Genomic DNA, 12,142 nt, shown 5'->3' with positions numbered 1-12,142 from the left:
TTAAGGCACTACATAAATGCAAAATATTATTACAAGTCCCAAGGAAATCAATAAAAGAAAGATGTCCTACATATCAAACAATAAATGAAAACACTTTTTGTGACAGCAAGGATATGGAAACAGAGAAGTTGTCCACGAGTTGGCGAATGGCCAAACAAATTGTGGTACACGCGTGTAATTGGATATTATTGAGTCATATTAAATGATGAATCTGAAAAATTCAGAGAAACATGGGAAGATTCATATGAATTGATAAAGCAAGTAGAGCCAAGAAAATCATATGCATGCTAACTACAGCAATGTAAATGTAAAGAACAAGAAATGTAATACTATTTAATGTCAATAATCAAGTCTGAAGCAGAATTGAGAACATTCACTTTGATTTTTTTTTTTTATAAAAGTGGGAAGCTAGAAGTGTGGGATCTTGCATATACCATCAGCTGTTATATCGCATATAGTGTCTGACAAGATAGTTCTCTTGAACTGCCCCTTTCCCCCTGTTTCTTTTTTTTTTTTTCTTTGTTACAAGTGTTAGCTAGAAGGGTAGGGAAGGGCAGGGTGATATTTCCAAATCTGATATTTGGAAATAAAGGCAACATAAAAACAAAAATACATCAATACAAATAGTTTTAAATAGTTTTTTAAAAAGATGGTGTCCTGAAACTAACACAAAGAAGGCAATTTATATAAGACAAGAGTAAATGAGGGGGCAGGAGGAAGGTAGCTAAGGCACAGTGAAATGGGACTCGGAGCAGATATGGAAGAGACCTTTACTGCTCAGCTGGGGAAAAAAAGGAAAACCGACCCATATCAGGAGGAGAAGCTAAGATGATACCTTTGTGATTTGTACACAAGCAAAACCTGAGTCTTGTGTCTCAAGTCAGAGAGTCTGTGTTCTAAGCTCTGTCACTGAATATGACCCTGGACGAGTGACTTTAACCTCTGAGCCCCAATTTTGTCATTTGAAAAATCAGAGGGGGTCAGTCTACACCAGAAGTGTCAAACACTTGATTTTAATGTATTGATATTTTTAACGTATTGATATATTAATAAAAAATATATAAACATATATCGTTTTCTAAGTCAAATCCTCAAAGCCAATCCTTCCAAGCTTGAAATTTGTGATTCCATCACACTTGCTTACACTTATGTAAGATTCTTATTTAATCTTAGGGAGACATATCACAAAGAGAATACAGTGGGGTAGCAATTATAATAAGAGAACTTAGATTCGAATCCCGATGTTGTTGCTTGCTACCTGGGTAACCTGAAGCAAGATATTTTCTCCTTCTGGTGATCTCAAAAGGTCTCTTATTCTAAAATGTGTAGAAGAGCGCAGGGTTTTGAGTGTAACAGTAGAAGCAATGTGAAGCTTGGAGTCGGGGTACCTGGGCTCAGTTCTGCCCAGCCGGCCAAGCCAATTATCTCTGTTCAAATGGGAGAGCTGTCTAACAAGGACAGCAAACCAAAGTAGAATGGACTGTTCTGTGAGGTGGTGAAGATGCACAGTGGCCCTCCTGGGATTCACACAGGGGCTGGATGACCGTTTCTCAAGGACTCCTGCTTGTGATCTAGGTTGGACTAACCGATGGAGCTCTAGGCTCCATTCCTACTTGGAGACTGCTGCTACTGCTGCAGGTGTCGCTATTGAATGGAATGGACACGAATGGAAATAATTCTAATGAAGCAGAAAAATGGGATCTATCTGAAGAGACCGAGGTGGATGTACAGAGAGCTCATCATCCAAGTATAGAAAACGGATGGCCAAATAACACACGATGAATATGAACATTGCCCAATTTTGTAAAAGTGACATCAGGAAACCTGAAGCCCAAGTTGAATTGTGACAGGTGAGGAAAATCTAAAAACACCATCAACCTGGTTGTTGTGTATGTGTGTGTGTTACAACAATAATAAATAACAATTAGCATTTATATAGCACTTTAATGTTTTTCAAAGTGCTTTACGAACATCTCATTTGATCTTCAAAACAACCCTAGGAGGTAGGTGCTGTTATCACTATTTTACAGCAAATAGGAGGAAAGTGACTTGCCTCAGATCATCCAGCTAGGAAGTGTTTGAGGGGTACAATCTGAACTCAGGTCTCCCTGAATCCAAGTCCAGTGCTCTATTTGGTCCCAGGAGCAATGGAAGCAAGTTGAAAAGAGACAAATATGGGCTTGGAGTTAGGAAAACACTTCCTAAAGATCACAGAGCTGTCTTGAAGTGGAGTGGGCTGCCTCGAGAGGTGATGAGCTCCCCCTTCCTCAAGGATTTTAGAAAACCACTTGTTGGGTATGTTACTGCGCTGATTCCTTTTCAGCTCCTTTCCAATTCTCCATGCTGTGACTCTGTCATCCTTTTGGGGTCAATGTGTTCTAGTGGCAAGCAACTAAAGCCAGAAATTTGAGATGGCTCTTCCAGTCCCAGCTCTGTCACACATGAGATGTGTGACTCTGAGCAAGTAACTTCCCTGCTTGGGGCTTCGGTGGGGAGGAGGGTAGACTGAGATCTGAGAGAGTATTCCATTTGCAACATTCTATGACTTGTTTCTAAGCTTAGAGAGAGAAAGCTAAGGAAGTGAATATCCAAAAGAAAATGAGAGGGGAACCCAGAGATGAGCTGCAGAAGTACTTCTCTGCAAGTCCCACAGATGGCCTGAGAGGAGCCCACTGCTCGGGGCCAAGGGCACCTTGGATTGGTGCAGTAAGAGATCAGATCCAAGATGGCAGCAGGCACTGGGGAAAGTGTGAGACTTGAGGCCACCTGTTGGCCCCTGCAGGGATCCATGGGAAGAAGCTGCTTTTTCCCTGCACGATGAGAAAAAATTGTTTGGGTTGGACTGGTGGGCAGGAAGTGGGGTCTGGTTACCTGAAGAAGGCTGCCACTTGCTCCAAGGTATAGACAGGCTGTGATCCATATCAATGGCAGTGATATGATGTGAAGTGAGGTGAAGGTGGGGACTTGGCATCAGGAAGCCCTGGCTTGGAATCCTGCCTCAAAAACTTACTAGCTGGGTGACAAAGGGACTGAGCGAGTCTCTCTGAGCTTCAGGTTCCTCATCTGTAAAAAGACAATGATCCTAACAGCAGACACTTGTCACAGTGTGGGGAGGCTCAGGGAAGACAATGGATGCCTCTGTAGCAATATTAGAGGCTGACACTGGAAGTGAGAACTGGTTCTTGCCTCTTTCTTTACTCTAAGCAGTTTTAAAGAGCTTTAGGTAAGAGGGAAATGTGTCTTTCCTTGCGGTACTAATTTAATCTATTGCCTTGACCAAGCATCCTCTCTAGGAGGGAGGCATCGGGGCCCTTAGCATTCTTTAGAACCCCTCCCCTTTGCAGATAGATTTGGGGGCCTCATCTTTTTCAGGTATTTCAGCTTCCTTAAGAATCAAGGCCTTAGAAGAGAAAGGAAACCCTCTGCCCGCTTCAGGGAGAGGAACTCCCTTCCCCACTGAGTCATTAAATAAGTATAGGAGGAAGTTTGTGAGAAAGTCTAGGAAGATGCTCTTTGGGATGCAGGATGCATAGAGGCCACTCACTGGCTCAGTATCAATTCAAGGACCTCCAAGGTTATATAGTCCACCCCCTTCATTTCACAGATAGGAACATGTTACCCTAGAGGCTAACAAGGCCAGACCAAGAACCCCAAATCAAGAATGAAGAGCGGAGCCTAGATTCAAATTCCACTCCTTTGACTCCAGATCATTGCTTTTCCCATTGCCCCCAAACTATAGGCTGTATTTGTCCTGAGGGCTAGCCTAACCTCGCACTGGACTTGACAGACATTCATACTATCACGGCTGCTGCTCCCCATTTTCCAGGTGGAAAAAAGAGTCAGTGACTGGTTAGGACACTGTTTTCTTGGCTTCTTGACCTAGGCCATCCCCTCCTTCCTCTCTCCCCCACCCCTTTGGAGATCCAGCTTGCTGATCCCATGAGTGAGCTCCCCCTTCCCCACTCACCTCTCCCTAAGGGTATCTCAGGGGAGACCAAGGAAACATAGAGCTGGTAAGTTAGCTGGGGCACCGAGCCCAAGAAAGCCTGGATCTGGGTCATGCGTTTGTAGGCGTTCCGGTGCATCGTCAGGGCTCGGACGGAATGGCCCACCTCCCATTCAAGCAGCACTTCCTGGCCATTTAGAAACATCTTTTTTCGAGTAAGGCTGACATAGGGCTCCTCCTCCTCGGCCTTCTGCCATACTTCAAAATACTTAATCAAAGCCTCCAGACATCTGCAGGAACAAAGCATGATGGGAACAGAACCAAAGCTGTCTTTGATTATGGGGACTGAAAGTTGGGGAGGCCCATTCCCAGTGCCATGTTGTTGCTTGCCCCTTCCTTTCTCCATTTTGCTTGCTTCTCTTCAGACTTATAGGACTAACAGAGCTTCTGCAGGTAGCCACAGATTTTTGGAGCCAGAAGGAAACTCAGTCCAGCTGTGCCCTCAACTCTCTCCCTGCACAGTGATCTCTTAGCCTCTGCTTGGAGCCCCCGGGTGACCCCTTCTACTTTGGGACAGCTCTCATTGCCAAGAAGTTTTTCCTGACGTCAGGGAAAATCCTACAGAATGTCCTTGCTTCTATAAATCCCCCCTGAACCCCGCGTCCCCACCACAGAAACCAACGTTCAATGATTCTTAATTCATTACCTTTATGTTGGCCCTTGGGGCTCTCCACAATTTGGCTTCAGCCAATATTTCACTGTTATCTCCCACAAATGCTCTACGTTATGGCCCAAATACCCTCCTTAAATACTCTAAATCTTTACTCACTCATCCTGCTCCCTTCCCCTGGCACACCTTTTCTCATATGCTTCCCTACCTCAACTTCATAATCTGGAGTCCATGGGCCTTGGGGTTCTTTGGAGTGATGTTGGGGGTTCTGTGAATTTGGATAGGAAACGTGACATCTTAATTTCCACTAATATCTAACTGAGACTTCCCATGACTTCAGGATCCACCAAGGAATCCATAGACTTTGCTGGACAGCCTGTCTGGCCCAGGGGGCTAAGCCAGCACAGGTGAAGAACTAGGCTGCCTTGTTTTAAGGGTCTTCTCCCAAAAGAGGCTTTGAGGGGATGATGGTGGAGCCTCTTGTGGAGCTTCTGCTTCTCTGCTTGTTTCCTTAGCCCCCTTTAGTCTTGCATTATAAACTATCTGCTTCCCAGCCTGGAGCTAAGCTCTGTGAGGGCAGGAGCGTATTCTTTGTGCCCCCACAGTGCCTAGCCTACAATTGGCTCTCCAGTGGAGTTGGCTTCAAAAATACTTCCCTTGGGACTCTAGGGATTCGCCAGCTCTCACAAAGAGGTTCTTCCGAGGCAGAGCTATTTTTCCTGCATGAAGGCACCACGCCTCCTTCTGACCCATATTTCTTATCTCTCTTCAGCTCTGTGTCAGGCATTTGGGCCACGCAGGTTGGCAGGAGTCCCAAGTCCATTCATTCCTCTCTCAATCCTGGGCATTTACTTTGACTCCCTCACCTTGATGCCTTCAATAATGAGCTTGGGGAAGGGGATATCCTGGCCCGGTTAGTGCAAGAGTACTGAGGTACAGGGGCAGAGTTCAAATCAGATCTCAACTGTTTCTTATTGCTTATGTGAGCTAGGCAAAGTCACACCCGCCTTCCTTTCTCCACTGATGGACTAGGATTTGGAGCCTCCTCCAGGCTTTAAAGCCTGCAGCTATGTGTCTGACTGAATAAGTGCTTTCTTAATATCATGAAATCATTCTGCTATAACGAGCACTGGGAGGAGGACGGAGATAGCTACTGGTCTGCCAGTTCTAACCGGTAGGAAGGGGTCCCTAGGGGACTGCTGATCCAACATCTGAGGGTCGGGGTGGGGACAAACCTGCCACAAAAGAGCACCGTGGTGCTCACTGATGGTCGTCTGGCTTTAGACAAAGTGGCCCAGTGGGAGCTGAGAGTGGAAGCAGGTAGGGCAGGAGCTGAGGGAACAATCATCAATTGAATGAGAATTCTGGATATCAAAGCACAAAAGCTATCAGGCCTTGGAGGCCTGGAGCCAAGGATAACATGCGGGAGCGTGTGCACACATGTGTTTGGAGAAGGGACGATAGTCTCCGTATCGGCTTTTGCATTCACACGGCCATATGGCAGCCACCATCCAGTGCTGATAAAATAATCCCAAACCCAGCAGGGTACAGGGGTAGCACGGTAGCACTTTTTCTGCAGCTCATCCTGGTGACATTTCAGTGGCATGGAAGATCTGGGAGGGCAGCCATTGGCTCAGGCCCTGAGCACAGGCCTCAATATAATGCCCAGACTTTAGAAAAGCCAGAGCCATTGAAATGAAGGTCCCTGCTGGATTTCTACAGCACAGTGCCAGGAAGGCCTAGGTTTGAGGCTGGCCTCAGATATTTCCTAGATGTGCGACTCTGGTACAATAAATTCCCTTCCTGCAGCTTCCATTTCCTCATTCTGAAAACAGGAATCCTCACAGCACCACCCCACTCGATCACTATATAAAGCATTCTGCAGATGCCAGCTATTATTATTAGATGGGGGTGGAGGGAGAGGGAAAATGGTGTCAGTCAACAACAAGCAATATTCCTTCTTCAGCACCGGTGTGTCAGAGCAGTCTGGTACCTACCAAGATGCACATAAGACAGGCGCTGCACTATTTGAGGAAGATGCCAAGATGAAAACAAAAGGGGCCCTCCCCACCCTCCAGGAGTTTCCAGTCTACTGAAAGGTCACCAGGATGTGTGAGTTGGGCCGATGGTTACTTACCTGATGAGTGGTCCCATGAGGATAAGATGCATAAACAGCAAGAGAGGCTTATCTTTGGCCAGATCCCTGTGGACGAAAATGAGGGTCAACTGGTCCATGATGGAGGCAACCAGGAAGAAGACAATAGTGTACGTCATCCAGTAAAAATCATTGTTCTTTTGATAGACTCTAGCCATGTACAGGGCAGACGCCGCCTCGCCGCAGTATAGGAACGTGGAGAAGAGGATGCTAAATGGAAATCTGCAGGGAGATTTGGGCCCTCGGCAAATGGCTTCTTGCACGGGCGGGGGGCAGGCAGGCACTTCAACACGGCTCTCCTGGATCCTGGTGATCCCATATCTACTCATTGTCCTCATATTATCCCTTGAGAACCTCGTATTTCCAAGTGTTTGCCATGATTGACAAGAGTGGTAGAAGTTTCTGGACCTTGACGGGGAATCTAGAACACTAATGAGCTGGAAGAGGGACCTCCTGTCCCTCTGAAGCGAGTTGGCCCTGATGACTTTGGGGAAGAAGGGAGTGGGAATATTGTCTAGACGTGGGTCTGCCATGGTGGCGGTCGCCTCAGTGACTTATGCTGTGTGGGCTGTCCAGAGAACCAATGATGACCCGAGCCTGGATCTCCAGAGGGCTGGAGAAAAATCTGCTACAGCTACTAGGGAGCTCTCTCCTTCTTGGCCTGTGTAGAATTATCAGCTTTCTCTTACAGGTGGTCCATGGAGAGCCACGAGGGCTCCAGGGTGATTCAAGTTCAAGGCCTCTGCCTCCAGCGGTCGTGGCCCTCCAGAAGAGTTTGAGCAGACACTAGGGGCTGGAGCGGATGACCGGGCCAATCGGGCTTTGACCAGAGAGGGACGGACAGACGCCTGAGTGTCCTGGACCTTGCTAGACTCTGCTCATCACCTGTGCTGCTGGCTCGCTCCACGGGAAATTGGGACCGCTTGCCGCCTCTCTGGCTTCTCCTGTCCCGCAACAAACCTCGGCTGTCCTGTATAGAATTCCAGGGATGCTGGAGAGAGGGGCTTCCAGATCTTGAGCCCTGGGGTGCGGCAGGTAAACAGGAATGGTGGTCCCAGGACCAGCTTTCTGCGGACAGAGAGACAGAAAGATCTGAGTAAGATAGGGGACAGAGACAGAGACTCAGAGGCACAGACAGAGAGGTGGAGGTAGGCTTGGGCAGGGCAAGGAGAACAGTAGAGAAGACAGACACGGATGGGGGCAGAAGATATGGGAAGGGAGAGAGGGAGAAAGGGAAGGACAAAGGGAGAGAGAAATACAGAGAGAGACAGAAGGGAAAAGGGAGGAAAAGAGAAAGACAGACAGACACACACACACACACACACACACACACACACACACACACACACACAGAGGCAACAGGCAAGAAGACACAGGGAAGGAGCAATAAAAAGGCCAGAGTGCTCCTAGCCTGCACTGGAGAGAAACTTTGCTTCCAAGAAACAAAGTGTGGGTAGAAGCAAATCACCACCTCCGCGGCCGTGTCTCAGCTGTGCCCTGCCTGTTGCTCCTGTAGGCTCCAGGGAGCCTGTCCTCTGGCACAGGTGTTGGGTGGCTGGCTCCAGCAGCAGCAAGAAGGTGCCACTGGTGGTGGAGGCGCTGGGGAAGGAGGACAGGAGAGGAATAGGTGCGATTAGCCAGGGACAAATCAAAGTGGCCTGCCTGCCGGTTACAGGGGAGGAAGGCACAGAGACAGGGGGATGCTCCAAAGCAAAGGAGGAAGGAGAGGCCAGTGGGTGGCTTCTGCCACTCCCCCGAAGCGTCTGTGCCCACAGCGGCCCTGGCACCCCAGCCTCAGAGGAGGCATCGCTCTAGACGGGCTGACTCGCTGCTGAAGGCAGAGCGTCCTCCAGCCTCCCTGGCTTCCCACGCATGGGCTTACACCCTAGGGACTCACTTACTCACCCTATGGGGCTTAAGCAGGTGGCTCCGCCTTTGCTGGGGTAGAAGCTCCCTAGGTCCTACTGCCCATCAGATTTTCAGCTCTACAGCTTCCACCTCGCTGCCAAAGTGATTTTTCCTAAAGCCTAGTGGTCTGTCCATATCACTCCCCTGCTCAGTAAACTCCAGTGGCTCCCTATTTCCACCTGGATCAAATACAAAGTCCTCGTTTCTAGCTTTCCTGTCTTTCACCGTACTCCCCTCTCCATACTCTACAACTTATGTCTGAGGCCTCTTGTTGTTCCTGTCCCAAGTACACTTTTCTCCCTGCTGGGCTGCGGTGCTCAGAACGCTCTCTTTCTCACAGGTTCCCAGCTTCCTGATCCCTGAGAAGGGTGGGCACTTGCCTAATCCCACCTTCCCAAGGAACCCTTTCCTAGTGCCTCCTCTCGGAGTTTGCCTTCTCCTCCAAAAACTTGGCCTGAATTCCTATGCCTTGGTTGATCCAGCAGCAAATGGGCGATAATAAAGAAAGGATGGGATACAGGAGTGAATCATATGGGTATGGATGCCCAGTTAGTCTTTGCTTCCCAGATCTCCTCAGAATCGGAATTCCTCCGGGGTGGGGTCTGGTCCTCCTGATTAGCTCTGGAGCTGTCAACTTGACTGGGCATGGGACTGAATAGGATGGGGGAGGCAGGAGCCACACATTCCCAGTATCACCAGTCTTTCCTCCCTTCCTTGCCCTTTCCCACTGGCTACTTCTGTCTAGCCTTAGGATTCCCCAGCACTTCCATTCCCTAGTCCTTTGGGTCTCATTTCCCGGGTTCTCAGGCCCTGACAGATAGAGTCGGTGGGAGGTTGCCCTGTCTTCTGCTTGGCCAAATGTGCCAAGCAGACACCTTTGCCTTCTTCAGATGGAACAGGCCAGTAGGATGGGAAATGTAGAGCTACCGGGGCCTTGGAAAGGTCATTAAGATCTGTTCTGAACATGTCAGTTGCCAGGCCCTACACGAGTCTGCAGCACCTTCAGAGCCAGTCCCTGAAACCGTTCCTCTGGCTCCATGCCTTCTCCCTGAATCCTGTTCCTCTGGCCCCAAACTCCCCCGTTTTCCCTGGTGCCAGGCCAGAGGCCCACAGCATCTCAAGCCACCTGGTCTAACCCGTACCCACCTGAATGAGAATTACTCCATCAACACTGCCCTCTGGGGCCCCTGCCCTCAGCAGGACAGCTGAAACTGGAGCCACGGTACAGCATCAAGCTATGGCTAGTAGTTGGTATTCTCATTGGGCCTGAGAACTGCCACCTAGGACAAACTCCGCCTGCCCCTGGTACCTAGACTGGTACCATCTACCAGCACAGAAAGCCCAAAGTAAATATTTGCTACTGCTATTGGTGGCTGACCCAGAAGCCCCAAGGTAGAAATGAATGTCACTTCAAGTTACCAGCCCTTGCTGGCTCAGCTTCGTCACCCGTGGGAGGGAGGTTACAAATACTTGACGCCCCGTGTCCTAGACATGCCAAGAGAAGGAAGAGGCACACCCACGGATTGCCAGCTCACTCAGTGGGAGAGCTAGGAATAGAAGGCAGCATCAGGAGACCTTTTCCTGAGTTGTTTTTTCTCTCTCTCCCAGAAGCCCCTTAGCCTTTGCTCCTGGAAGCCCATAGATGGCCAGGGCACATGTAAGGGCAGACGGGCCCTTGATTGGCCAGTTTTGCTCTGCAGTGGACTAAGGAGGGAGAAGGGTGGGAATAGGCAGCCAAGGAGACTGTGGTGGAGTGGAAGGGAACATTCCGGAGGACCTGCCTACTCCGATCCATCCTCTGCCACTTAAAAACTGTGCAACCTACAGCAAGCCCCTTCTTCCCTCCAGATTTCAGTTTGCATCTGTCAAAGGAGATGTTTGAATCCGAAGCCTGTAAGCTCCCTTCCGGGTCAGGATCGATAAGTATTCAAATATTGGTAAACAGCGAGGGGGTCCTGGGAAAGAAGCCAGCTGACCACAAAGAGGCAGAGTGATCAGCAGTCCCGGAATGCCCTGGGGTCAGGTGGAAATTGGGCAAGAATCCCAGCCAGTCACCAGCCTGAGCCTGTGGGGGAGTAACTTGATGCCTACAACAGGTAGCCAAGTGTGCCAGGAGACTCCAAGCACCCTGAAATGGGCAAAGGCCACTTCATCCCACTGCCTAACACATTGTAGGTGCTGAGAAACCGATTCTGAACTGACTATCAACTCCCTCCTGAAAAATCTACTGTTGCTCCCTATTGTTGTTATAGGATTAGCCAAACAGTCCCTGAAATGTTCTCCAATTTAAAAAAAAAATAAATGATGCTGTGATTCCAGGTTCTCTACAATCTGCCTCCCATATACCTTTCTACTCTTATTTCCTATTACTCAGCATCCTGGCATTCCTGTTCTAGGGCCGACTCACTCCGGCTTGGGAAGCTATGCAGGCTGGCTGGCCCCCACACCTGGGAGGCTCTTGCTCCCCAACTCCACTTCTTAGCATACCCAGCATACACATCTCTAAGCTCCACTCAGCTACCTTCTGCTATAAGTGTGGAGGAATGTTACTCTCTCTTTCCCCTGCCCTCCTCCTGGAAGATGTTGCTCAGCTACTAGCTTCTGCAGAAAACTTTCCCTGATCCCCCCAAAAGTTTCTTCACCTCATTTGGGAAATACGGACCCCCTGGGCAGGCAAGGAAGCCTAATGAGCTTTGCACAGAATAAGGCTTTCAAATACTCGAAGGAAATGCTAGATTTCAATTAGAAATTAGGGAAAAGGAAGTTGTCATTTTTTTTTCTATCAGAGTTCATAGATGCTAAAATCTAAGATTACTAAGAATATTTATACTTCTTGTTCACCCTATACATAGATATATGGGGGGTGTACACAATAGATATATGTGTGTATAAGTATACACGTGTGTTTATGTACATGTGCATATCAATACACGTCATATAATTTATGGTGTGCATGCATATATGTATATGTACACATATCTATATCTATATATTTCCAGTCCAGAATCTAGCCTGAGTTGTATTGCTCCATTCAGCAGGAATAGCCTAAGGAAACATGCTTACCAAATGTTTATTTCAGAAGTTTAAGTGGGTTTGTGTGTCTATGTACACTGTTAGGGTTCTACTGTTTTGTCTCTCTGCATCCTAGCCTTCAAGCAACATATTTTCCATTACATTTCCATGTGAGCCTTCTGCTCCAATCAGAGCAGTCTCCTTCCTGTGTCCTTCAGAGGTCAGGCACATTCCTACCATCAGGCCTTTGCTGTTCCCTTCCCCTGGAAGGCCTCCCTCTCCCTTGCCCCCTGTGAATCTTCTTCAGTCTTCAAGACTCTGTTCAACTGATTGTGCTTCCATTTTCTCCCATCATCCCCGCTCACAATCACCTCTGCATCCTCTAAACTCTTACAGCACACATAGGGCGTACCATTCTCTGGACACTTCTCCTATCTTGTCTGTTTGGTCC

General features: G+C 48.4%; 1 protein-coding gene across 2 annotated transcripts in view; it reads right to left on the bottom strand.

Moving 5' to 3' along the window:
* The window catches only part of XKRX (XK related X-linked), a 67,730-nt gene that overhangs the window by 4,359 nt on the left and 51,229 nt on the right, over nt 1–12,142 (bottom strand). The window contains exons 1-3 of one of the 2 annotated variants that reach the window (XM_074277056.1): nt 8,243–8,632; nt 6,754–7,839; nt 3,968–4,236 (exon numbers count right to left, since the gene is read on the bottom strand). In XM_074277056.1, coding sequence (XP_074133157.1) covers nt 3,968–4,236; nt 6,754–7,304 — 820 coding nt within the window. In that variant the 5' untranslated portion in view covers nt 7,305–7,839; nt 8,243–8,632. Of the gene's footprint in view, nt 1–3,967; nt 4,237–6,753; nt 7,840–8,242; nt 8,633–12,142 lie in introns of those variants that run through there. The other variant, XM_074277057.1, reaches the window with a different exon arrangement.

This window comes from Sminthopsis crassicaudata, chromosome X (assembly GCF_048593235.1).
Source record: "Sminthopsis crassicaudata isolate SCR6 chromosome X, ASM4859323v1, whole genome shotgun sequence".
In the NCBI taxonomy this organism is placed as follows: domain Eukaryota; kingdom Metazoa; phylum Chordata; class Mammalia; order Dasyuromorphia; family Dasyuridae; genus Sminthopsis; species Sminthopsis crassicaudata.
Note: the sequence above shows the minus strand (reverse complement) of the source record. Positions and strands in the feature narration are given on the sequence as shown.